Source organism: Rhea americana, unplaced genomic scaffold, assembly GCF_003343005.1.
Source record: "Rhea americana isolate MKP2758 unplaced genomic scaffold, rheAme1 scaffold_235, whole genome shotgun sequence".
Lineage (NCBI taxonomy): Eukaryota > Metazoa > Chordata > Aves > Rheiformes > Rheidae > Rhea > Rhea americana.
In genome coordinates this window covers 888,252-916,121 of record NW_028186352.1, presented here as the reverse complement: position 1 = coordinate 916,121, position 27,870 = coordinate 888,252, and the positions used below count along the sequence as shown (strand labels likewise).

Below are 27,870 nucleotides of genomic sequence, written 5' to 3'. Positions count from 1 at the left end.
AAGATGTGTGCAGTCAAGGGGAAGGCAATGGATATTTATGACTGAAACATTAGGTCAGTGGTACTGACTAGTATGTGATTATATTTTATGCAATCTGAGACCTCTTGTTGAGATCTACAATTTTAATTTCCCCAGAGAATCATCAGAGAAGATTATTTTTGAGAATGTGTAGAAGTAGATAAGTATGTTCCACTGGATTTGAATTCAGTGACTTTTGCTACTGGAGACCTGAATCAAGGATTTGCATATAATTTGCAAATCATATTCTTGGCCACTCTAATACATACAAAGAGAATTTTACCTGTGATTGCTTTTAACWCTGATCACCAATATCTTCCCTGAAAAAGAACTGAGTTAGATCTTAAAGGGTGCTACAGTTCATCCAGCCCTGAGTAAGCGGTCCTGAATGTCTTCTGTCTTTTGTCATAGAGAGAAKATCTGCTTCCATGTCGGGCCACAGTCATGTTAGGCAAAACGTGGCCTTCAAAATTTGATGTTGCTGGCAATGTTGGAATCTTTCCCTGCCTAGGAATAATTAGCAAAAACCTACATATTTGCTCTCGCAACCTCCCCAAATGCCTCTGGCAATCACGATGGTTGATCATAGCATCACAAAAGAAGAATTACGCCTTGAAATTTTACCCAGAACTTGCTGATGCATCTCTTCACCGGCGACCTCTGTTGATCTGTGTCACAAAACTCTCTTTTTTATGCCTTCTGATTCAATATTTGGAAGCAGTAAAATGAGAAACGCTTGCTAGGTCACTGAAAATGACACTACCACTCCAGGAATGATATATTATACTGCTGTTTCTAATCAGTGCTAATAACAGTCAGTTATTTCAACATTTGACTGAAGCAGGTGAGAAGCAGCTTGCTTAAAGTTGCATGCTAGGAATGTTGAAATTAGGCATAGAGAATGTGAGGGGCTTGCAGCCTTGGTTTTATCTTCTGAGGTTGGTGCTTTACGTCTGCTGGTTATCTGTGTAGCCTGTATTTCAGGATTTTTGATAGACATCTTACTGGTTTGTGAACTGCACACTGCAGTGCCTCCAGAGAATTAATTTMATTGTTTCTAACTGACTAGGTAGTTAGCATCTCTTTCTGATTTTGGTTATAACTTCATTGCTTCCTGATTGATTTTTGGTGTGCAATCTATCAGGATTTTAAAGCATCATCCCATAAGAAAGCTATGGCTGATGTAGKAATTAGTGATGATAATCGATTTATTTTTTTGTGTCCAAAGGTTTCTTTGTACAAAACGCACACAAGCTGAAGATCTTACTGCATTTTTGAAGGTGTTTATTTTGTAAAGCTGTGAGAAAACCTATGCCTGGATAGCACTGTTTGATACTACAATGGAACTGTCTCAGGTGAAGCTGAGTAGTGCAGGRCCCTGACTATCTTCAAAGAAGGGGAGTGAAGCAAGACTGTGGAAATTGYTTATTCATAAACTAAGGAGAAGCATCCTCTCTTTTTCCATTTCAGACAGAGAAATGGTTTATTTGTATATATTCTTCCAAAGAGCAAGACATTATTTTTGCATACAGTTATCAGTAAATTTAGAAAGCAAACCATAGTTCTGTCCTGCCTTGAAGACTGTCTAAAGAAAGATAATTAAACATGATGGATTTTCATCAGTTTACAGATTTTAACTTTTTAGTGTTGTGGCGGACCAGGGTTTGTAGTCCTTGTGCTCACCAAATGACTAAGTCAGTGAAAATACTAGCAGTAATAATCCAATGAAGGTAATTCCTCCTGCAACCTACAAATAACCCCCCCCCCCCATATTTACTCCTATGCTTTATCATATTTCCTATGCTTTCATGCAATGTTGACCTTTTGGGATGAATTGTTTCTTAGTTCGTTTCTGTAAGTGTGACACAGAGCTTTTGGCTGTTGAAAAAAAAACGAGCATTTTAATGCAGAAGAGCATTATTAGCAGTTGATATAACTTTATATCCTAGAACTGTTTCAACTGGGAGAAGATGTAAGATATGAAAGCTGTAAAAAGCATTGCTTTTTAAACAAAAGTACTAAAAATAGTGACTGTTAAACCACATGTGATTTTCAGAGAGCAAAAAGCTATAGCAAGAGTGTTCAGTCCTAGCCCTTGAGCTGCATGCATTTCTTAGAAAATTCCAGTGCAATATCATGATATCAATGCAGTAATTCAGATATCCAGCTGTGAAAGGCCAAACTCTGTGGGCCAYTCCATAGCCCAGCTGTACCCTCGGCATAGCCCTTGTGTTGGAACAGCAGGATCTCTGGAGAGCTGCTGCCTTCCAGTAATTCCCAGAGTTACCAATGTCTCTCTAATCTTTGAATAAGCAGCATGTGTCTCATGATTCTGGGCCTCAGGACAATTTTTGTTATGAATTTCAGAGTCAAGAAGATTAGCAGAACATTAGCCTCTCCTGCTCTGAGATCTGGAGCCTTTATTCTGTGGATGTATCTTCTTTAAGAATTTCTGCCTTCGTGAGGAGTCTCCTCACAAACATGGATATGTGATTTTCTAAGATCAGGCTTTTCAATCAGAAAAAAATATTTCTTAAAAATGTTTCTTGCCCAAAGCAAATTATTAATTTTCTTACCTTTATCTTGGTTTGGACTACAGATTAAACTTGTTAAAGAAAGCATTGACAATAATTCATGCAGGGTTTTGATCAAAATTTATTTATAGTTTTATTAGTTTGATAGTATTGCTTAGTTTGCTGTTGCATTCATCCTGTCCTTACAAGAGATAACACACATCCACAGGATATTGTTGTGATACCGGTGACTTTTTCAAAACGATTTAAACAATRCTTTCATCTAAAGGTGCAATGATTCTTGCTTACTAACTATATTTTTTTGAATAATCCTTAAAGATACTTGTGTGAAAATATAATAATAATAATACTGATGGTCAGTAACCGTCAATTTTTAAGATGGGGAAATTCTGGGGACTGTAACACTGGAACTGGCATGCACATTTTTTTCCTTATAAAGGTGTTTAGTATTGCAAAGCTTTATGAATGTCTGCTTTGTAAAGGTAAAGAACAAAGAACTAATAGGCTACATTAGTCAATGTTCTCACATCAGACTCAAAATTTGAAAATAGTGTGAAACCCGATCTGTAGTATCCATAGAGATCGCTCTCCTTTGCTCTTGGCATGGGGAAAAGAAAGGTGTATTGTAGTTGCTCACAATATTCCTGGTTTAAATGAAAATAAAAGCTTCTTCTTCATTGTATCCAGCTTCAGGAACACACATAATTACAAAAGTCCTCCATTCCAAGCAGCAAAGTAATAGTTTGAGTCTTATGTGAAATGCTGAGAGTAATGGTGGCAGACACCAAAATTTATTCTGAACTTTTCTTCGGGGACTCTGACCCAAGCTGCTATGTGATTAGTTCTGATTGGCTCCAAATCTTCAGTAAAATGTAATTGAATCACTGCAAATGAACGGGAAATTACAGGAAGATCAGCCTGAAGGCCTGATGGTAGCATCTTGCGCTGCCATGTGGAACATTAGACTTTAAATTAACCCTTCACTCTTTTGGTCCTGCAAAGTTTCAGAGAACTGCAAGAGTTTTTGGTACTTGCTCTGTTTCCCTATGGTGTGTTTTCTGGTGCCCAATTTGGGGAGCAAGCAGTGCATTCTGCTCAGCTCTGAAACACACTCTGAGAATTTGGGATAGATGTGCTTCTCCTGAAAAATAGCCCTGGAGGCAGTTCAGGTTGCAGCTGTCACTGATGCAAAAAGGACCTAAAGGAAGAATGCGGCCTGTCATGAAATAGGGAGAGAAAAGCCTACTGCCTAAAGCTCCAGTGTTGTTCTCTGAAGTGTTCCAGCGCTGAGGAAAGCCAGATGGCAATTAGTTAGGGTTCAGAGTGGATGAAGCTTGTGTTCACCAGCATAACTGAGGATTTTAAAAGAAAATTAATGGGTAAATTTTGAGGCCTTTTTGATCTTGTGAACTGCAGATCTAATTTCCCTTACATGACAATGGAAAAATGACTTTGAAGTTTAATGTGTACTAGCAAATGCCTAGGTGCTCCATCTGGAATGGAGCCTATTGCACCTAAGGATTGCAGCACATATTGTGTTGTGTATAATGCCGTTTTCACTTATTTGCAGCAGAGCCATGGCAGATGCCCATCCCACAAATGCTCAGTYGAAACACCTGCCTGGATACCCATTCAGCATGCTACCGTAAGTTTGAGCCTTTTAATACAAAGATTTGAGAGACTGAAGGGTAAGTCTCTGTTTGGAGCAGCTCCGTCGTGTAAAATATGAATACTTGGTGCATTTGGGAAAGAAAGAATAGAAATAAATCCTAAGGCTAGAGTGAGCCAGAGCTGTTGAAATGTTGGGGTATTGGCTTAGCAGGGTTCCTTCAGAAGTTCAGATTCTTCTGGAATTTAATTCATTCCATATGGAGCAATAGGGATTAGCGACAAGCATGATGTCCTTGATGGTGGTGTCCAGCTCAAAGGGAGTATGGAGTTACTGTTAATTGCTGCAATTAACTCTGTGCTGATGCCTGGGAGTCTGCTAGCTTTGTCTGGTCACAGACATAATTTATGGGAATTCATTCATAAGCTCCCACAGGGTCTGCCAGAAACAGCCAAGCTGTCCCTAGACTCAGGTGCTGACACAAGGAAGGGAAGATGTATCTTGTTTTTTCCCGCATTCCTGTAGAAGAAAGAGATTTGTGTTTACGAGTGTTTTATGAACCAATATGTTGAATAATTTGTGCAGTGGGATAGTGGGCAGTAAGTGAACTTTAGTCTGCTGGATTTATAGGAAATGACCCTTATTTTCATATATGTATGTCATATATATGACATTCCTCCTCCTGCCAATTAGATAATTTCAGTGAGACTTGCTTCTAACTATGAACACAGTAATATTTAAAGAGGAAAAAGAAACTGGAGTCAAGCTGTATTGTTTTATATCTTGTCTGAATATATATTGTAGAGAGACCCAAATCTCTGGGTGTTGGAAGTCATAGTCATAGAAGACTGACTAAATATAGAGCTAAGATAATTTATCTCAGCYGAGGAGTTTGCAAGATTAGTTGAAATTTTCTTTGGCTCTTGATTGCAGCATGGTGTTGGTCCACAGCTATCAATTTGTCACTCTTACAAGTAAAAGAATGGGAAACAAGTTCAACTTTTTGCTCTCCCTCAGTTTTTCCCCAATTTTGCAAGTGCTAGTAAACCCTATGTCTTTGGCTGTCCTTACAATATGCTAAAATTAATGATACCATAGTTGATCTTCAGCTGTATTAAAACAGACTTAGCTAAAATTACTAACTGAGGACAGTTGAGCTAATCGGATTTTTTACTAGCTGAGGATCTAGCCCAGTGACTAATTTGTAATCGTTTTTATTTGTTTCCATTTTCAGAGGCTTTGGACTAACTTCGTGATATGGCTATAAAAGTAGTAACCCTGTGTTCTGGCAGACCAAAGGCAGGAAGCATATTTTGTTGGGTGGTCCTTTGGGAGAAGTCCGACTGATTTGTTTTTTGTTTATATTGAGAGGATTTCTGCATGAACACAAACGTGGCAGTGTGGTGCCTTGAGAAATGGAGGTCCACTAGGCATTTGATCGCAAAAGCAATCAAGTCAGAGGCATTTGCACTCCRTGATTTTCACTAACACAGAGCATTGACTCTTCAGATAGTGGCTTTAACTGTTTTCTTAAGTAAGAGAATTCTCATTACTATCTGAATAATGGTTTTGATATTTGTTTCTTAAACTATCAAAAATAAGTGTGTTTGGTTTGATTGTTCTTTGCTTATCTCTTGTTATACCAGKTATGTTTGCAGAGATAATTCCTATAGACTTGCTTTCTTGCAAAAAACGGTAACTGAGAATCAAGCTTTGTTGCCTTTGTTAGTGCTAGATGTGGTCTAAGATCTAACAACTCCTGTGTTATTTTGAAACCATTACAGAAAGAAACTTACTATGACAATTCAACCATTCACTTGATTACAATTATTTTTTGAATGGAGCATACAGCATGTGGTCCTTAAAGTAATTGTCTACTTACTTCCTTTCCTCTGTGTTTTGTCAGATTATAAAAGTTGAATGGAGCTCTACAAATACTTCATGCTTCTCTTGTTATCAAATTATTGTCTGTGCAGCCAATCAGATTTTTCTGTCTTCCTTACCTGTGTCAGATATTTCTAGGCATTTTTTACTCTATTGCAATAGATTTGTTTTTATTGGGAATGCAATGCAAACAGCCAGGGAATATGAGAACAGAAACTAATTTCTCTTAGGTGGCCAGTGTGATTTGGACAGTATTTTTAATTACCTTTATTTTATCTGATAAGCATGCCTGTGAAATGTCCTCACTTGATAGAAAGACGATTAATGAAATGACTAAAAAATTCCAGTGATGTAGCAAAGTGTATTACCTGCTATGAAGACAGATCATAAAAAGAGCAGAGATCTGGCCAGCTGTGATTGTTCCATCAGAAGACCATCCTGTGTCCTTGGATCCCTCTCAAGAGCAGTGTAGGGAACAGTGTCAACTAATGAAAGAAAAACAAGATAGTAAAAGGGGTATCTTCCTTCATACAGTTTACTGTCTGCATTGGCTAGGTTTCTCTCTCCTTCCTTCTCAGCAGTTTTTACAAAAAGCAGTTTTTACAAAAAGCACTGTGTCTTCTCTTGGGAGTGCCTTCCCCATATAATGCAAGAACCAGGAGATCTGGCAGCATTGCTGTTATGTAAGTCTGACTTTTTCTGCAGTCCCTAATTTACTATCTTTTTTGAATTTGCTGATGATTCTTGCAATTAAGATTCTCAATTCTGTTTGGCAACTCACCATCTGCAAAAGAGGGCATAAGTGAACACTGGCTTTCTGTGCCTTCACAACATCCTTAATTAGATTCATTTTAAGTCTAAGAGCTTTAATCATGGGAATTACCTAAGGGTGGCTTTGTCTACACTTGCACTTTTAGTCATGTCTTCCAAAGGATTTGTAGTGTTTGATTATAAAATACTCCAAAAGGAGTTCACTGCATAGCTCCTTGGCACACTAAACCTTCCTATCACGGGGGCTGCTTGCTAGCTAGATTCATCATGCAGAGATAATGAAGTTTCACAGGGTGCACCTGTGTTGCAAAAATATTTGGAGTTGCCTTTCCGCCCAGTTCTGTAGACAGTACTTCATGAGTTCAGCATTCAGCATGAACATTGACTTCTCATCCTTTGCTTTTCCCTGCTGCAGTCTTAAAAAAGCTCCTCGACTCACCTTCCCAGCCCCTTTCTACCARAAGTCCCCCTTTTTGTGAGCTATCTGCTGCTAAGAGGCAGCAGGAGAAAGTGGTAGAGGGCGTCTGGGGCACAAAAGGCAGTGGTTTTGGTGTGTGGCCTAAGCCACTGCTTGCAGACCCTTGTTCAATAACAACTGTCCTCTTGATTAGCAGGAGAAGAGAACAACCTCTAGTCAGAGATTTGGAGGGTAGGGGAACCTAGACAAAGGTCCTCACAGAGCATATGAAGTAGCTGTGCATCTATGATAACTCCTGGGCTGAAGTTTTACTGCAGAGGTGGCACATAGGTGTTGCACTTGCTGGGAATTCAGAGCAAGTTGGGACTACTGGCCACCTGGCAACCGAGCCTTAGGTCTTTCTGTCCCTCAGTTTACCTGAATCCATAACACAAGGATAGCAAAAGTCACTCATTTTTGAATACTGTATACATGTGCAGAATATTATTGTTTACTTGGGATAGATYAGTGCATGGAAGATGATGTTACTCTAGCCCCGTCTTTTCCCAGTTTACTGGGAACGTTGGAGGAACGGGAATGCACTAAGAGGTGGCATACCCGTCACAATATTTGATTCTGGCCTGATTTGGGAGTACAGCCCATAATAATTTCTGGTTAAAACTAATCAAGGTTTTTGCATTCAGACTCACTTCACAGCAGATGTTTTAAAGAAATTCAGACTTATGGAACATGCCTGTATGTTAGTTCTAGTGGTTGTGCTCTATGTAAAGAATGCTTTGACAGTATACTGCAGAGTGGAGCCAAGCAGAAATGTATTGAAACATGCATATTCAGTTTTGTTTTAAGGCTATGAGTCTAGAGGAATTGTTTCTGAAATCAATCTTTCTTTAAACACAAAACAAAWAAATGACTGTTTGGCTAGTCTCTACCCTCTCTGAGGACTGTCTGTTGTGCTTTGTAACTATGTCCCTTTCTCTCCTGTGTAGGTGTGCTCTATAAAATAAATAGCTATGCACTCCAGAAAGTGCCTTTTGCAAGCATTCTTTCTCTCTTTGAGCTTTAAGTCTTTGTCTCTGAAAATCCTGTTGGCTAATAAATTCTGTAGAYAATCCGAGTAGTGGGGAATGTTTTTTGTGGCTAATATGTGAAATATTTGAAAACAGCTGTTAATACAATGCTGTGTTCTTGTATCTTTCACCTCCAAGTTGATGTTAATGGAAGATTTTGAATGCTAAAACTGACTTTTATTTTTAAAAGAGGCATTAAAATAATACCATGCACATTTTTGCTGGGCCACCATATTCCTACAGCTCTTCATCCTAAAGTCTTCTTTACCCCTCCTTGCCCAATACTCAGTGCAATCTATTGTCCACTTCTTTATTGTTTAAAAGGCTGCCTGTACTCTGCATTACTGCGAGTCTGTTACCAATTGCCAGCTGCTAAGCAGCTTTTTAAAATACCCACTTAAATCCCTCTTTGGGTTAGCTCTCTGATATTTCCTTCTACTTTGCATCCCCCCCTCTTCTCCAGCCATCCCTGGGGAAAAACATGTTGCTCCCTATTGTTGTTGCCTGTAGCTTCAAGTTGTGAAGAGTTATAACATATCTCCTATAGTCAGACTTAGAGATTCAGTGGGGAAAGTTCCAGGTAGCGTTGGATTAGCAGCAAACCACAGCTCATCCCAGCAGGGCAGCAAATGCTTCATGCCTGGATAGATACAGGCAGATGCTAGCAGTAGTATGTGCTAACAGAAGGGGCTGGCTCAGGAGCAAATTTTGAGAGAAATAGTGCAAAAGAATCCAGGCACTCCTCTATTTCATCAAAGATAGGGAAGAAGGAGTGGAGGGAGGGAGAAGATTTTTTAAAATGGTAATGGTTCCTTGGCCATGAAATAGGTATGCTTAATTTATGACATGGGAGATCCGTCCTCACCTTTTTGTTAAYGTGATCCCAATGGAACCAAGGAAGGGGTTTCACAATTGCAAAACAAGCTTAGAAACCCTTCAGGTAAGGTGGTAATTCATTTAAAAAATTAGTATGATACACATTAAGCTGTACAAAATCATTATCTGCAGATAGACCCACATAGTTGCTTGATATCATCATCAGGAAACATTTTGCATGACTTATTTACACTGAGTAATCTCATTAAGCACACATTAGGATTGCTGTCTTTATCATTTTATTTATTTTATGGGAAGCACCAAGATGTTACTACAGCAGTCCCAGTCACAGAACTGTAGCATTGCATAACTGAGAACAAGATATTTATAACTTGGTTATTGACATTTTCTTTAATTTGAAAATTGGCATTGATGTGTATGACAGCATTTACCTAAGAGCAAACTTTTACAGGAAAACAGAGTTTTAACTATTTAAAATTGTTGAAACTCATGAGGTTTATGAGAGAAACAATTTCAACAGAAGTTAATATTCTTCTGGTCACTATTTTAAAATTCTGTTTTAAATTCTGGTTTATACATGCAGTATTTTTGCACACTCACAGTAGTTTAAAATAGTATGCATCTTCAAACTCTGCACATTCAAACTTATTATTACCAGACAAAGACTTTCTGATAACATATATATAATTAAAAGGTTAAATATCCCAGTGCTGTTGCTATCCCAAACTACACTCTATWTACATGGAGAATTCGATGCTCGGGTCAAACAGGAGTGATTCAAATATTCTGAGTTTATGAAGATATAAACAAGAAAAAAGTTAGCTCCACTCTGAATTTACMCCCTGCAATAACCCAGAAATATGATAAATATGACTGCTTAGAAGTATTTCTAGACACCAGTTAGGGGAGCTAAATTGTTTTCATTATTTTTCTTTTATTGTTGCAGCAGAGTAAGTGGAGTCAGTGATTTAATTTTTTGAGTAAACAGAACATGTTCATCATATAAATTAAAGAAGGATATTTGTATGTAACCAAAGGGTGAACCGTGGCTAATGTGGAAGAATAGGCCTCTGACTTATGGCTCAGTAATTCATGCCAAAACAGTATCCAGGCACTACACCATGGCAAGGAGCTTYGTTATGCCAGGCACTTCAGAAATCTATAGAAGAAACGTGTGACTGAAGCAGTCGTGGAAGACAAAGGGTAGGAACTAAGCATTGCTTGTCAGGATTTTATAGAGATTCTGAAAGTGAAATTCGTGTGTCCAAGTTTATGCCAGTGAAGAACTACAAGTACTTTTTGAGATGCAGCTCTTCTTAAGGCTGGTCTTTAAAGTAGGTCAGATGAATTGGGCCGTTGAAGGGCATGTTTCTCTTKATTAATGAATGATAAAGAAAACCTACACAACCATCTGTGATGTAGGTGTCTGAACTAAAGTATGTATCCTGCACCAGAAGATTTTTGCAATGTCACAAAGGTTTGCAGCAAAGTGGTGACCTACGCGAGAGACTGCTGTGAGACTTTCCTTCTAGGCTATCCCAGTGCGAGCAGTTCATTATATCTACCCTTGTATGTGACCTGCCTGCCCCTGACTTCCAGGCAAAAYGCAAATGAATGGAGGATTGAACCTTAGGAGTATTACTGCATCTCACATAACCCTGTGTCATAACAACTMCCTTTTTTCCTTAATATGTTGGGGAAAAAAAAATCTATTTGACCATAGTAGGCCATATGTTTTAGTGCCTCTTTCATTTGTGCCTTTAGATTATACGCCCTGTTATTCATTCAGTACATACTGTGTAATGCCGTTTACACTTACAGGGCTATAGAAACCTGACGGTCTCTCTTTGTCACATAAGTGGCTGTGAATGGCCACCTTAGTAAATGTGTTCTGCAAAGATGTGTTCCTGTAAAGTTCCCAATGCCTCTTGCATGTACTTGAGGGACCTCCCTTCAGCCCTGTTGATACCACTCATATGTCAGTAGGAATGAACATGGGAATTCTGCCCTGGGACTGGGGCCGCCTCTCGTGGAGGTGTTCCACAGGCATTTTTGCAGAAAAGAGTATAAAAAATGTCTTCAATGGAAAATGGAAATTATTCTTCCCTGTACAATGTTCATACCTCTGTTGTTTGGGGCTTTATTGCAGTTGGGAACAGTTATGCAAATTAGGATTTGTTTGCTTTGATTGTTTGTTTTGGTTCCTCTAGGGAAGCAAGAAATATAAATGGGAAAGTGCCAGTAAACCATATAATTAATAAACTGTTTTGTCACAGGAAGTCCATGCATTTTAGGTCTGAATGCCCTRTATTTTCAGGGTATTGAAAATTAGAGTTTCAGTTCTCCACACAAGGAGGCCTGAGCTGCGTCATCCCTTCCTGGATCTGAGCCTTACCAAAAGGTGCTAGCTCAGCCCTATTGGTTGACGACTTCTGGAGTCTGAATGAAGCTTGTGTATGAATCTCTACAGRTTGGTGTCTCTGTGAATTTTTCTGGATGTGCATATGCCATTTTYCCACCAAGTAGCATCATTTTGTATGAAGTCTCAAGGATAAGTATTTGTTCAAAGTGTTTAACTTAATAATTTTGGATTCAGATACATCATAACAGTATTTTTTTCATACGACCCACAGTAGGTCTACTTCTTCTCCCTTACTTTGAGAGGTMCTTTACTGAATTTCCTTTGTATCTGAGCATCTCAGGGTGTTTATTTGTTGTCACAAGATCTTTGTGAAGAAGTTAGGACAAACTATCATCCTCATTTCACAAATGAGAAGAAGAAACAGGCAGAAAACACAAGTACACAGCACAGAGATACAGTGAGCACGTCAGTTCTGGAATCAGCGCTGCCACATCAGGGCAGCACTGCGCCCAAGTTAATTAACCTGTGACAGAGCTAATTAGCCTGTACATGGTAACATGTCTTTGTAAACTATTTTACTGTGCCATGTAACTGRTCAGCTCTTGGAACAACCTTCGGGATTTGTAACAAAGCATTACATCAAACGGCCCTGTCTGCAGATGTCCATGACAGAACAGGACATCATCCATTTGTGGAAAGGGAAGAGACATTTTAACAAATATTTACCATCACGGGTAATTGAATAACTTGAGGGAGGGATTTTGAGACATTATTGTTATGATCTGGGCCATCCCTTTGCTGAGCTAACAGCCTTTGGTTGGGAACTGTACTCTAAGAGTAGAATGGTGGGACCAGACTGTGTAAGGGCAATCAGGTCAGCAGTTTGCTCTGACTGTCCGTACCGACACCTGCGTTTCAGTTTGCTCTGTTATGATTGTCTCTACTGACACCTGCCTTTCAGGGGCAGCAGCATTTAGAGGCGATGCCTTCTCTATTCGTTAGAAATGTTTTTAATGTGTGGTGTAAACACCAAAAGTAGGATGCCATATAATCAATGTAAATATACAAGTCTGAAGGCTTTACTTTCAAAAATATATACTAAATATACGTATTTTTTATATAGACACTTAAATACCTCATTCTTTATGCCTTTGGCACTGCCTTCTGGGCTGTCCTGATCTCTGCACTGGATCTCTGCTACATAAATAACTCTCTGACCTTATCTCCAGCTAATCTAAGCCTGTTAGTGTTCAACTCCTATCCCTTTTCTCTGTCCCATCTACATCTCAGTCTGACTCCTCCATAGTACTCCCTTCACTGGAAATTCCTGAGTGAAAGCTGGGCCTTGAAATTAATTTAGGGGTAGTGGGAAAGGAAAGGGAATACTCTTCCTCCTTTTAGTCACAGAATCTCTCTTATATTTCCATCTTCCCTGCAGAAGTCTTTACTTCTGTAGTTCTTAAAGAGGGATATTGYATTTGGATAAATATTTACTGTTTTTAAACTGTTCATCATTGTAGGCTAGATAATCAGACAAACCAGCCATGAGTGAAGAGTAATGATTTCTAATACGGGATGGCTACCTAGGTATAATTTAATGTCATGACAGTAGCAGAATGGTAGTATTGAATTAAAGGACAGGAAATAATCCTTGGGGGATTGAGTCCAATCATTTGTTGCTACAGGAAACACTATCATGTTGCTTGGGAATTGCTTAGGAATTTGGTGATGATTCACTGTCACACTTCTAACTTCCACTATAGTCCTGTGTTGGTCACTGCTGCTGGATAAATATGGTAAGACAAAGTGCTACACACACAAYGCCCTTTCTTTAAAGATTATTCTCAGTTAAAAAGTCAGGTGAATTACTCACTAGAGAATTTGTAATTTATCTGATTTGTTCTCTTCCTATAAAACAAGATTACATATCWTAATTTGTTGTATATGTGCATGGTAAATTTAGCTGTTGATTTTAAACTCAATCAAGGCCAAACTGCTGACGAGACAATTTATGTTATATTTGGCATTAAGACACTGAATCTATATAGGTGGTTCATAGAACTGTAGACTGGCCATGGCAGATCCAAACAAATGTCCCAATGGATCTTTGTAGCTCTGTAGCTGACAGAGGCCTGTACCTGATACTTAAAGTGTGATAGCATATTAAGTAGAGAGTCATATTTTCCTTGGAATACCTTTCCTACTTTCAGTAATCAGCAGTTTAGAGACTTAGGAACCTTGAGGTTACAGATGGGCAGTTACTTTGGTAGACCAGACCAGAACTCATTAAAATAAGAACTAGATAAGTGGAACAAAATTCTACTGTCAGATTTAATAGAGTAAATCTGGATTTGCACTGGTCTTACAGGGGTGTATTTGGTTGCTCAGTCTCTTTCTTGCTAGTAAAAGTAGYTAAACCTTGAAAATTTGAATACAATCCTGGATTTTTAATAAAGAAAAACTGCTATGATAGTAACATCTTAGCATTTACTTTAGCAATTCTTAACTATAATAATGTAGGTTTTTACTTATCAAATAYATTCTTATCAGTTTTCCAGTGTAGTAACTTATTGAATATAATCTGATCAGCTGTGCATTTTATCGCTCTTTAGATGTGTTCATGAATAATACTTTTAGAGATTTAAGGGGTGATTTAAACAATGAGTTTTTCTGCTATCTTTCTTGAAATTCAAATCACAACTAACTTTTTGAAATACCAGTTCTGTGGAAGCTCAGCATCTTATATAATTAAAAAGTGTGCTTGAACTGACCTTTCTATTTTTGTTATTTATTATCCTTTGCCTTTTGGTATAYTATATGTTACATTGTGGTTGATATGAAATTGTGGAGCTCTTCTTGCAAGATTAGTCACGGTTTTTCTTTTCTTATGAACAGTAAGTTTTGAGACCTCCTGTTTTGGTGAAATGAATGGCAAACTTTATTTCTAAATGCAAGTAGAGGAGTCTTCTCTAGTTTATCACCCCTGATAATCCAAKAATTTGAATTAGCATTGTGGATTTGTAGCAAGATACATTAGTAGTTCAGCATTTTGTATGTTTATTGGGTTCTTAGATGTGCTTAACTGCTGTTAAGGAGTAAACGCCTAGAAAAGTGAGTATATTAAAGAGATCTCTTTTAGTAAACCAAACTTAACATCTTTTTTTTCCARTCATATGTCATTACTTTACTATCTTCATTTGGTGTTCAGGACAAGGAGGTGGAATGCTATTTTTTATTTTGACTATGTTTAGTAACAATATTCTGCAGAATCACTACAGCTAAGTGGGAGTGAGYGAGCAGTTTTATGTTCTGGTTTGTAAATAGTTAACAGAATTGTCAGGTAATTTCTGACTCCTTCTTTCTGGTACATAAGCACATAAATTATACAAAATCCTGACTGCTCTGAGGCAGAATTAGACAGGGATGAAGTATCTACAAGCCCTTTAAAAAGGGCTTCTGAATTCTATCTTGTTCCCAGTGTACCCTAAGAAAAAACATGTCTGTTTCTTGGTTTCATCAAACTGCACACAGTACACTTGCTACTTCCCTAAGTTTCTCTGAGATATGTTAATGTGTAAAATATTGCATAACAATGTGATACAATTTCAGACTCCTTGTTTAGTTTTCCAGGGCCAATGTTTAGAACCTTTTTATGAGAAGGTAAGAGAAACTTACCAAAATCCATATATTTTATTATATAACAACATTCCTCAGATTTAAAATTGTTTTATTTGGGCAGGACAGAAGGCTGAGAAACTCCTTGCTTTGTGGGAGTTGCATTTTTGGATGCAAAATCAAAACATTGGCATGATAACATGGTTTATACTCTTATGTTCATGAATTCACGTAATACAGATACAAGTTGAAGCTATCAAGATTCAAGGTGATTTAAACATCATTGTTTTAAAATAATGCAGCTCTAAAGCACAAAAGAGGAAATGCTTGTTTTTTTATAGATGTTCCAAAGCCTTTTATTCAGTTTTTTATTCAGTTTCTTGCTAATGTTCCAAAGYCTTTTTTTATACCTTTGTTTCTTATTATTTCTGTTTATTGATCACTGACTAAAGATATTGTCACGTCTACAGAAGCCTCAAATTTATCTTACTTTCTGAACAGAAGCCAGAAGACCCCAACTGTCACAAAATTGAAAAGGCTGGCTAATAACAAKCAGCTATTTGTTCTTTCAGCTGTTATCTAAATGGGAAGAGGTACCATGAAACACTTTTCCTAACTGTAAATCTACTAGACATGGATGCATCAGAGTATTGCAAAGGCCTGGGTCCACCTAAGCCCTTTAACAGCTAGAATATGGTTTGGACAAAATTTAAGTTTCCAAGTTCAAGTAGGCATTTCAAAATGCCCGTGCCCATTTGTGGCCTTCCTTTCCTCACTGCTTACATATCTTAGATATTTTAGGCACCAGAGTTTTCATAAGTAAATTCTCCATCCTTTCCACTGAAGCTCTGATATGGTCCAACCAGGAACACAAGAATTATGGCCCAGGGAAAGAGAGGAAAAGGGAGCTTGGCTGATCTGTCCATTACAGAGGACATTTTATTGAGAAAGTGAAGGCTTTTCACMCCTGTTCCAGGGATTGATACATATCTGGCAATCAAGTATCAGTGGATGAAATGTGTGAACAGGCTGTAGAAGGTGGCTAGAGCCTAAGAAATGCCATTCCCAAAGGATGGAGTTGAGCTTGTTGTCTTTTTCTTTCATTTTTTGTTGTACAGCTGGCCACCTTTCACAGATAGGATGGAGRTTTTCTTACATCTGAGTCTTGTTTATTGCTGCTGGGTGCAGCACACACCTGGGAGGTGGGAATGTGGATTTGACCTGCAGAGTGAGGCTAGCTTTGAATTCTGAACTTCTGGTTATAAAAATGTAATTATATTAAGAACATCTTCTCTTTTGTTCATCTTTTTAAGGGGAAAGAATGAAGCAGTCTTTTCTTCCCAAAGCTTAGGCATGTAAGTAGCAGAGAGGGCAGGCCCCTAGAGCAGGAGACGGAGAATTTCAGAAACGTCCTTTTCTGTGCCTTCATRCTGCCATTCTTCCCTGTCTCTAGCCAACCTGCTACTTTTTGTGATTTTTATTATTAGCTATTTTTACTCACTCCATTGCAGGAACCAGTACCAGCCAGACAACACAACTCTTAGTGTCACCACACTCTCTTTATTGATCTGCAACTAATTTCACTGTGCTCAAAGCGTAAGGTGGTAGAAATGTTGATAAGACTCTGCAGTGTCACTGTATAGGYGCTGAAAAACCCCTAATGTAGTATGTTTATTCAGAACAGCCCAGGAAATGCTGGAAAGTAGATCAGTGATATGCACTTTGATTCCTCAGAAAATTACTAACATTTTTAATTAAATCCAGAACAGTGTATCATATCAACATGACAGAATCTGTAAGCAAATAGTTTATCTTGATAGCTAGAGAAATGTTGTGGGATTTTTTTTTCCTGGAAGAATATAATAATGTGGTAGAAACAGGTAAGCCTTACGGATTTAATTTACTGAATTTTTCTAAAYGCATTTGATAGGTTTTATTCTGAAAGAAGTTAAATACGACTCCAAAATGGGTGAGCATCAGGAAACTGTGTTGTTATTAGGCCTAATGTTACACCAGCCCAATGAATACCTTCAGAACCTTTGCCTAAGTCTTTGGAGATGGACATTTCTATACTGAATTGTGTAAGGAAAGAATTGAGAACTGCATTAGTTAGTACCATTAAATTGTGATACTTAGTCAGATCAGTGCAAAACAGCTAGAAAATCTAGGTAATTTAAAATAATTCTGGAGGCTCAGCAATATCATAACATGGAATTTAACTGAGACAGAAAGAAAGTAATATACTTTGCAAAAATTGTCTGTGTTATACTGACTGATCACCCCTTCATTTGACAGACTAGCTGAGAGAAAAGATTTAGGTGTCACTGTGAGGAACTCATGAGTTAGATTTCAATTCCTTATAAAATAATTGAATAAATAACTGGAGATGAAATCAGTAAATATAGAGGGTAATAGAAGACTGAGTAAACAAGCAGCATGATTTTTATAGAGAACAAATCATGCAAGACATGCTTAATTGCTTGTTTTGATCGAATTACTGAATTATTAGCTGTTGCTTATATTTTTCGAGATAGACTTTCAAAGACATCAAGAGCAGTTAGGCGCCCAACTCCTGCTGATTTTAAGAGCTTGGTACATTATCTCCTGAAGTTTTAAGGAAAAGTTCATGTTAATTGCCTTGGAGTTTAGCCTTGGTACATGACTTTTTAGACCTCCAAGAGAGAATGTGCCCAGATGGATATATATATTGAGTTATAGAGGGATGTTGGCACTGCTTCCAGAACCATTATTATATGCACTTGCTTGATATTTTTATTAATGATTGAGCAGTTGGGCTCAAAGCAGGATGCTAATGAAATGTGAAGGCCAAAATTCAGGAAGCTGTGAGGATTAATAAGATAATATGACATTGTGGAACAAAGATTCCCTCCAAAATTGAGCCTATTCCCCCTCCAAAAGCAAAAAACAAACAAACAAAAACCAAAAAAAAACAAAAAAACCCCAAACCCTAGAACTTTTCATGAGAATGATACTTTAAATACTTCTTTTGGGAAATTCAAGAATACAGATACCGCTGGAGAAGAAAGAGAACTTTGACAACACTTTTGATAAACAGCGGTGCTCCAAAAATCTGTAACATTATGATGAATATTTTTCTGAATTCTACCAAATTATCTAGCTTCTCTTAGAACTGATGCAAACGGAGGGACCCCTAATGCAGGCCACTCAGAGAAAGAAGGTAGTAGCAGACACATCTAATAACATGGCCTTCTAAAGCAGGTCTTTACTAGTTGTGAGATTAAAGAGAAGCAAATCATTGGACCAATAAACAGAAACCAGTTAGCTCATTTCACCTGTCAGAACTCTCTGGAATTAAAGACACTTTCAYTGTCGTGGTGCAATTAGAAGCTCTCCAAAAGTGGCATATATTGAATCTGTTCCACTGGAGAACAGATTCTTCGTGGATATTTCAAAAAGAAATCTAAAAGGATGCTAGTGCAGCTAAAGGGAATGGCAAAAGCAGATTTGGCTGAAGCTAACAAAATCTGATTCAAGAGGTGCCCTGAGACAATCAATGGTCAAGACTAAGAGATGAAAAAGAGACAGGAGGCACTCTGGGTTTTCCTGTAAGGGAGCAGGAAATGTGTAGAAGAGAGCCATAAGACTGAACTGGGACCAGTCATTTTATAACAATGAAAACATAGGGAATGGGGTGGAGAAAATAAGAAGTATTTGAATGATGAGGAAAGGCAAATGTCTATTGACTGGGTGACAAGTGGAGAAAGTTGTATGTAAGTAAAAGAAGAACTGGCTTTTGCTATTTGGCAGTTATCTCAGGGTATAAGGAAAGAAAGGCAGTGACTGTAAAATATGGCATAAAGTAGCACTCATCTAGAAGCTAACTAAAAACAAAAGGAAAACAGGTTAAAATGATTTAATGGCAAATAAAGGACCRTGAAACGCCTTTAAGGCTGAACTTCTGTAAGTTCAGATACTAAGTTAGATGTTTTGTTCTCCATGCTTCTAGCCAACGGAAATTTAAAGAGCCTATGAAGGACAGAACATAAAGTTTGCTTTTAAAATAAAATATAAGTCAAAATAATTTAGTGTTGTCCATCAGTATCATCTGCTCACAGAGCTGAAATGTGAAAATGTTTATCAGCTGTCAGTCATTAAGATAATAGATGTAAATCTAAGTCATCCAACAAAACTTATATCAGCTTGAAAAGTGAAAGGATTAAATTATTAGTAAAGATTTTTATTTTACGTGTWTGTGCTTGTGTGTGTGTTTGTGAGTCTGCATGTAAAAAAGTGAAAAAAAAGGTCATAAAACAGGATTTCTCACAAATTACAAAATAAACTTTAACGGAATTATTTCTTGAATAGTCATTGTTCATTTAAAGTCTATTGTTGCATGCCTGTAGTTAAGATTTTATTTCTGCTTTTCTCTTACTTTGTGTTGATCAWCATTGACTTTCACTGTGGGTAGAAGTTAGTGCCTTTTTAGTTGCCATGGTGTGTCTGAGACATCCACGCAGGAGGGCTTAAGGGGATGTTATGTATCTCCCTTCTGGAGAGGCAGCTGGAAGTGAGGCTGGGGCCCCAGAAGCCTAGAAGAAGACACAAGGCACACATTTTTAGGCTGCTGAAACCCACCCTTTATTGCTAGCAGTTAATACAGAATTACGCAATATCACAAAATCTTTCTATAGCTTGATGCAGTTGACATTCATTTTTGTTTCTGTGGGTAACTCAGTATCTCCAGCAAGCTTTGTCACTTCCCTGGTATCTTTTTTTTCTAGATGATTTATGACTATTTTGAATTGCGTTGGTGTCAGTAGTGATTCTTACAAGTCTTCACTGAAAGCTTCCTTTTACAAAGAAAACAGGTCTTTCATTCCTACCCCCTTGTTTTAAGTTTTTGGCAAGCTGTTAATTCATTGGTGTATCTTTCCTATTACAGAATGAGAGCGTAATTTCTTTAAGGGATTTTGGGAAAGAGTCATATTAAATTTTTTTGGAAATCCAAGCTGAATAAACCAACCTCATCTGTATGCTTGTTTTCCCCTCTCAAGGAAGAGTCTTCAAAGGTCTGTGAATCATGTCTTCCATATGTTAAACTCAAATTGATTTTTGTCAGTTGTGTCACATACATCTTTGTGCTCCATCTACCAATTCAGTGCTTTGCATAGTTTCTACCAATTTTTCCAGAACAGAGCCCGGATTGTCTACTCTGTAGCTCCTTAGATCCCTCTAGAGCCCTTTCTAAAGCTGATGTCACCATCACCAAAGATAATTCAAATGGTAGATTGATCCTCCACAGTTAATAACTAATGGCATCATATTTGAGCTTCTTCAGAATTCTTTGGTGAATATGCTGGCCTGCATATCTTGCTACTACTCATTTTAGAGATCTGTCCTAAAATCTTTACTGCCATCAACTCAATTTAAGATAGTTCTTCTGAACAGTCCCATGTAAAGAAAGATGCAATAAGGACTGAAGAGTTCTGGAAAAAAGCATTGATCCTCACCACAGATAATCATTATTAGGGACTTATCAAATATGAAGTTACAAATATTTGTTTATATTCGTAGTAATTTAATAGGGTTTTAATTATGTTATTCAAATGAATGAGAACCAACATGAAAAAAAAAATTAACTGGTCACATAACTGAAATCAAAATATTTTCCTAGTAAATTAAAGGATTTAAAAAAAGAGTGCTGATAGTCAACACATGGAATTAAAGGCTGTAGGAGATGAAAGAATAGAATTTACGTTTATGATAGAAAATAACGTTTTTAATATACATGTTAATGGACCAAAATCTGGTATTTGGTGTGAATGTGCACATCCAAGACCATCAGGGTCAATAACACATATTCAGAACCTGTGGATTATGAAAGAGAATTTAAATTGTGTATGCTGTTCTTTTAGTGTGTGCTCTACTGTGATAAAAAACTGACTTTCTATTTTTTCCATCGTTATACTTTGCATTGAAAAACAACTTGTTAAGGTTTGAGAGCTACCTGTAGAGTTCATGTGTCTAGACATTCACTGAGATGATACATTTAAATTCTTGCAGTTGAAAAATCCCCCTGACCCCCTGCACAGCGATGTCTACAGACTATATCCACATTGTATGACAGTATGATTTTTGTTTGACCTAGTCATGAGCTGAGTGCTTGATGCAAAACTGAGGGTTAAACTAAATACATAAAGCTTAGTTCTGCCTAGAGGTACAGAGGAAGGCTATTAGTGGAGAGGGTTTTATGATAACATATGGTTTCCTGGCCTTCAGCCCGGTGCTCTTACACTGATTGGTGTTTTGTTGGGAGGAGAGGCTCGGTTGCCTTAGATGTTTTGTCAGTCATTAATTTTAAGCTCTGCCTGTTTGTCTTGAAATGCTGCAGCAGCGTTCAGTGATGCCTGAGCACATGGGCAGTTACAATTGGCTGAAATGTCAGTACCATGTATTGCTCCCGTTGCCCCTAACACATGCAGACTTGAAACAGGACTTGTGCGGCTAGCAAAGGCACCTCTCCAGCTTCAGTAGCTATGCTCATGCCTTTATGTTTTTGCAGGCTATTTAGCAGCTTTGAACTGAAAAAGAATTCTCCTCCTGTTTCTGTAGGCGCTTGCACGCCATAACTTCAGTAAATGTGAACTCCACTGTTACCCTGTACTCTGTTTGCCTTAATCTAAAGGGGGATACTTTAAAAACCTCCATTAACCGTTTCAAATATCATTCACTTCAGTGGAGGGGGAGTTCACCAAATTCCAGGAGAAAAAGATGCAGAAGTAAGAAGGAAGGAAAGGCAGGAAGATCATAAAGAAGAAGAAAGGATAATAGGAAAGAAGAAAACAAACAGGAATATCATGATGGTGTTATATTTAAGCCTCCTCCCATTACCTGAGCTGATTGMATGCACAGCTTAAAAAATATCAGAAGATTTGGTGGCTATGTAAAGACTATATTTTACCTTGGATTATATTGTGCTAGCCTACCACTGACATTTCCGCTTGAGGATGTATTGCTTCATAACTTTACCTGGGAAAGGTCATTAAAAATAGGAATAGCCCTTTTTCATTCAAACAGTTTTTTAGCATTAAATGTGCCCATTGCCAGGCATTCTGCTAGGCTTCTTATATATGGATAACTGTTTTTCTGATATGATTTTGCTTCCCCGAAGTCAGATTTATATTAAGGATCTTTTCTGTAAATAATACAGAAGCACAAGAAGATGTGAAATAAATCATTACTGTATGTTACTAGTATTTTAACCTTAGGCTKAGAAAAAAACTGCAATAGGAAATTGCTATTTAAAGATATGAATTACTGATGTATTAGTAAAGTTTGGGTTCTCTTCCATGTAAAGATTCATTACAGGGATATATATCTCTCTACGTGAATTTGACCAAAGTCCATGTAGATCATGATCAAAATTCATAGAAATGTTACCCAAACTTTAGCTAGAATGAAGCATGGATAAAATTCTGTGTATGTCCAAGGCTGAGATTGGGGGAAAGTGAGTTTTTTATTGCAGTGTTTATTGTTGCGTGCTTTATCAATGTTCTTACGGAAACTTAGACAGGATTWTTTTTTTCACCAATCTTGTATCATTGTCCTGACAATTCTCCCCAATTATTAAGCCACATTCCCCTTTGATTGATTCTATTCCTGAATTGCCACTTATATCATCCTCCTTGCCAGGTATTCCTAAAAATATTTGTCAAGGGTAATTGTACCYGTTAATATTTATTTAAATGGTAGCTATAGGTGTAGCTACATACACATATGAATGTTTGATTTTACTTTTTTTGTTTGTTTGTTGGACAATGTACTTCAGCTGGGGGTGTTTTATTGAAGACAGAATGGCTTCTGTCTGTTGGTCGCCTAATGCTTTTGGATGAAGGAGAGTATTTCAGAAATCAAGCTATTTTTATTTCTCTGTTTAGTTATCTCCTGTGGATTTTTTCCAAATTCCACTGACCACTTAGTTTATCTGTACTGTATTTGTTAGGATACTTGTAAATCTGATAATGTATTTTTGGAAAGATGGTTGCCCAAATCTAACCTATCACCTGGGTCAAGAAGACTGTCACTTTTTGTTAGGTTGTGAACGCACAGTCCAAGCTTTGTTTTGYAGCAGTGCTTCACACTTAGATCTACATGCAAGCAGCATTGTTAAAGAATCCTAAAGTTGCTCKCAGAAGGCTGGCACTATTACTTAAACAGTRTTGATAAAGAAAACTATTGCAGCATATTTGAGKCTTGAAGGTTGGATTTCATCTGTTTTGTGGAGAAGGACATGATACTCTGGTGGTGGTGCAGTCAGCATGGATGAACCACTAAAAATGTAATCTTTTGTCTAGGTAACATATGGAAAGGTACCAGAAATTCTCTTTATCTGGTTTACTCTGTAATCTAAGAAATTTTCTGCAAGCGCAGAGTCCTGCACTTAGAGAAAAATAACCCTAGGCACCAGTACAGGCTGGGGGCTGACCTKCTGGAGAGCAGCTCTGCAGAGAAGGACCTGGGAGTGCTGGTGGATGACAGACTGACCATGAGCTAGGAAGGCCAATGGTCTCCTGGGGTGCATTAGGAAGASTGTTGCCAACAGGTCAAGGGAGGTGATCCTGCCCCTCTCCTCAGCCCTGGGGAGGCCTCATCTCMAGTCCTGYGTCCAGTTCTGGGCTCCTCAGTACAAGGGAGACATGTAGCTACTGGAGAGAGTCCAGCGTAGGGCTACRAAGATGATCAGAGGGCTGGAGCACCTGCCCTRTGAGGAACGGCTGCGAGAKCTGGGCCTCTTCAGYSTGGGGAAGAGCAGACTGAGGGGGGATCTTATCAATGTGTACAAGTACCTGAAGGGAGGGTGTCAAGGGGACGAGGACAAACTCTTTTCAGTTGTCCCGTGTGACAGGACAAGAGGCAATGGGCAGAAACTGAAGCACAGGAAGTTCGGCCTGAGCGTGAGGGGGAATTTCTTCCCTGTGAGAGTGATGGAGCCCTGGACCAGGTTGCCCAGAGAGGTTGTGGAGTCTCCTTCTCTGGAGATATTCAAAACCCATCTGGCTGCAACCCTGTCTACCATGCTGTAGGTGACCCTGCTGAGCAGGGAGGTTGGACTAGATGATCTCCAGAGGTCCCTTCCAACCTTACTGATTCTRTGATTCTATTCTATGAAATGCCAGGTCTTAGACTGCAGGAGATTATACTGATGTGGACGCATAGGCAACACTAGTCTGGAGAGCTTGAAGAAGTTGCAAGATGTCTAAGAAATAATATAGCAAAACTTACTTGAGAAAGAAGGCCCTTTCATTATTAATCATTATTTATTGGAAAGACATTACTATCCTTTAGCTCTTTCACGCAGAACATACAGAAGACATTGCAAATACAGAAAACTTGATACTTGTATATGACAAGGATATATTAGGAATAACCGGAACATACTGGTAAAAGACTATACCTATTTGCTCCTGAGACTCATTTCCATGCTTAAATGCTAGAAAACACTCTTCCACAAAGATATCAGGCTGTTGAACTGTTATGAAGTTCTTTCCAGGCTTGCCTAACCTCTCTGTGGGTAAAATAGTTTCAGGAGTTCTGCTCATTCTCATGAAAGTAAACTAATTGAAGTTTTCCAAACTTTAGATTAGTCATTTAATGTACCATGACCCTTGAAAAACAAGCCAAGTATGCATTCTGTCCCACTCTTCCATAACTTGTTAGAGAGCCACTCTGGGTTTCAGAGCCTCTCCAGAGACCACAGAACACTTAACTTCTGCCAGAGAAAACAAAGCAGGGAGTTGTAAGAGAGCGGAAGTCTAGAGTTCGCTTATCACTAGCCGGGAAATAGGAAATGAAAAGCCAAGAGTGTGTTTGGGATTGTAAGTAGAATAAAACTTTTCTTACCCTCTTTACCTTTTCTCCCTAAGACTATTAAAAGAGTCTTGCAAAAATAATAAAMCAAATGTGGTTAACAACATTAACTTGAATTTTCTACATTGGCCACACTGCTCTCTGAAAAAAGTTTTGCTTCTCTTGATAGTCTGGGAAGAGCTCTCTGGTCAATTCTGTTCCAGCTTACCGGAGAAGAGGGCAGAACATTTCTCCTAGACATATGAGGAGGATGAAGTGTTTGGCAAAAAAGACAAAAGTTTCTCACAATAGAGGATAAACTGCACATGCCCCATTTTTTTTCCATAGGAATCTATTGTTAGAATGTTGAAAAAAATTGTTCAAGAACACAGGCTCTCACTTGGAGACGAGGTTGGAAACTGGGCATCTCTCTGCACTTGTGATCATGGTTATTATAAAACAAGGGGTTTAAAAAAGTTATCCACAGTCTTTTTCCTCTGTTCCTTTCCAGTTAGCGCTGAAGTGCCAATGCCTGCAGGCAGCCATGTAAAGTACGGGTTGCCTTCCTAGCCCCAAACAAATATTATCTTGAGTTCCCTTTACTACAGAGATCCCTGCCAGCTCCCAGGGATGTCTTCACTGACAAGTCATGGGAGAAAACTAAGAAGGCAGGATTGGGAGATGGAGAGAGAAACCACTAGGATTTTCAGGACAGAAGGAAGTGCCTTTATCATTCAGCACTGCATAGCCAGGCATATTCTGTAGCTGTTAGCACAATGAAAGAAGAGGGATGACAGGCGGAGGGTTAGTCCATACCCTAGAGGCAGAGAGCTCTTCTGAGGGCTTGGAGATGTGAGCTTAAATTCCTAAGGCAAGTCCAAAGTGGTACGAAGCCCTGTCACTCTAATCTTTAGGTGCTGTATGAAAAGAGGCCCTGCTCCTTTTTCTTCTAGACATCTAAAACAAACAAACCAAAAATCTAGGTGGGTATACACAAGGGAATGATTTAGGTATCAGTTGTAGGAGGGGAGATGTCAGCCATGAATCTTAGTCTAAGCTTAGTCTAGGAGAAACTTAATCTTGCTCAGCATGCTGGTTGGTGTGATTCCCAGCCTCTGGTGCTTTGCTTGCACCTAAATGAACACATTTTGCAGATCAGGCATCTGATTCTGATTTTTTGAAATCCACAGCCAAACCTACATTCCCACCAGTAGATGTAGCAATGCTGAGTGTCACAAGGCCTAATTTCCTCTCATCCTTTCACCTTTCTTTTCTCAGTTATCTGTATGGTTCATCTCCCACTACAAGCAGAAATAACAGAAGACAAGCAAAAKTAAAACCTGAGGCAACTCAGAATAGTTCTGTGATATCAGTAGAACTATACATTATTTATCCACTTTTGAATTTTAATGAAGAGGAGTGCCATTTACTCATTAGTTTAGCAAGCCAAAAATACCTACCACTTATACTTTGACTCTAGGCTCTCTTCTGTTCCAGTTACTACATTTTTCTTCCATTTCCCAGATAGATAATGTTAAATGTTGGTGTTTGACAGGCATTATTTTTGTTACTCTACCAGTAAGTAATGCAGATCAGCAGTTACTGTAAGGATTGACTGTGATCCAGAAGGAAGGTTCTTATAACACAGCAGACTTTGTCATGCTCTGATATACTGAAATGAATTGTGACATGGTGTGATATGATGGTAAAAGTTTATACAAACTTAAGTGACCAGCCAGAGTGCTAGAAAAAGTCTCAGATTTGAAAAAAAAATATTGTAGGCTGACAGAGCCCTACCATACAAGTGTTTTGGTGGGTAGAGAAGACTCAAGTAGCTTCTTTTTCACTGAAAACATCATGATGCAAAAATCTGTATGAAGTACCTAGCACATGACCATGGATAATTTTGGCCTGGCTGAAATAAATGGCAACATTTTCATTGTCTTCATTTAGGTCCAAATGTCTCCTTGTGGCTTGTTTCTTGCTAAGGTCATTCATAGAAAAGTTCCTTCAGGATGACCATGGAGCTATCCCTCTCAACTTGTTCAGCAAGTGGGTCAAAGTTGTACAGGTAGGGATCAGTGTAAAATGAGGCTGAAAAAAACCTTACACAACAACCTATCCTTCATTAAACAAATTTTCATGAATTTTGGCAACTTGAGTGTACAGTTTTTAAAAAATGAAAATGAAAAATCTGTTGTAGTACAAAAGATTTCTTCCTACTAACTTCAGACTCACAGTGTTACAAGAGGAAAAAATTTCACACAGAGTTTCTTTCATCTTCTCAGTAGACCATCACAGGAACAGAACCAGAATGGCCACTTTTATTTCTATGTAGATATTTAAGCAGAGAAGTATGTGTTAGACAAAGCAATGGGGAAGCAAATTTGCAAGCTTGTAAACCCAGTCCAATCACTGCAGTCTGTAAACTTTAAATTGTTTGTGATATAGAAGGCTAAGATAGGTTGTGTTCTGTACATTCAAGGAAATATACTTTGTTCTTGGAATGCTTTTATTAGACCTAAGCAGTTTTGAGGTGCCCACTTAAAACACAATTAAAGAGGTAATTATTACAACAGATGTAACATAAAAGTGAAAGTGTAGCAGGTTGGTCCAGGGGCTAAACGTGAAAGAATGAATCATTCCTGCCCTAGGCTATGCTGGAATTATGAAAAGAAAATTAAGATAGAGGTTGGTAGAAAAGGTCAAAGCATTGTAAAAAACATAATGAAAGAGGTGAAGAAAGGGAATGGAAAGGGCATAAAATGCGGTAGTAGGCAGGAGAAGGGTAGAAATTAGAAAAATTTTGGAAAGAAGCTAGAGGGGTATGGAAGAAGGAGTTACTATAAAAAACTGATATCTCTTGGGAAGAAATAGCTGTCATCTTGTTATATCCCTACAAATTGACACTTCTGTCACAGTTACTG

At 38.2% G+C, this 27,870-nt stretch overlaps 1 protein-coding gene across 1 annotated transcript in view; it reads left to right on the top strand.

The window, feature by feature from the left end:
• The window catches only part of DLG2 (discs large MAGUK scaffold protein 2), a 1,005,691-nt gene that overhangs the window by 162,511 nt on the left and 815,310 nt on the right, over nucleotides 1-27,870 (top strand). Inside the window, exon 7 of the mRNA XM_085306235.1 lies at nucleotides 4,123-4,197. Coding sequence (XP_085162361.1) covers nucleotides 4,123-4,197 — 75 coding nt within the window. The remainder of the gene's footprint in view (nucleotides 1-4,122; nucleotides 4,198-27,870) is intronic.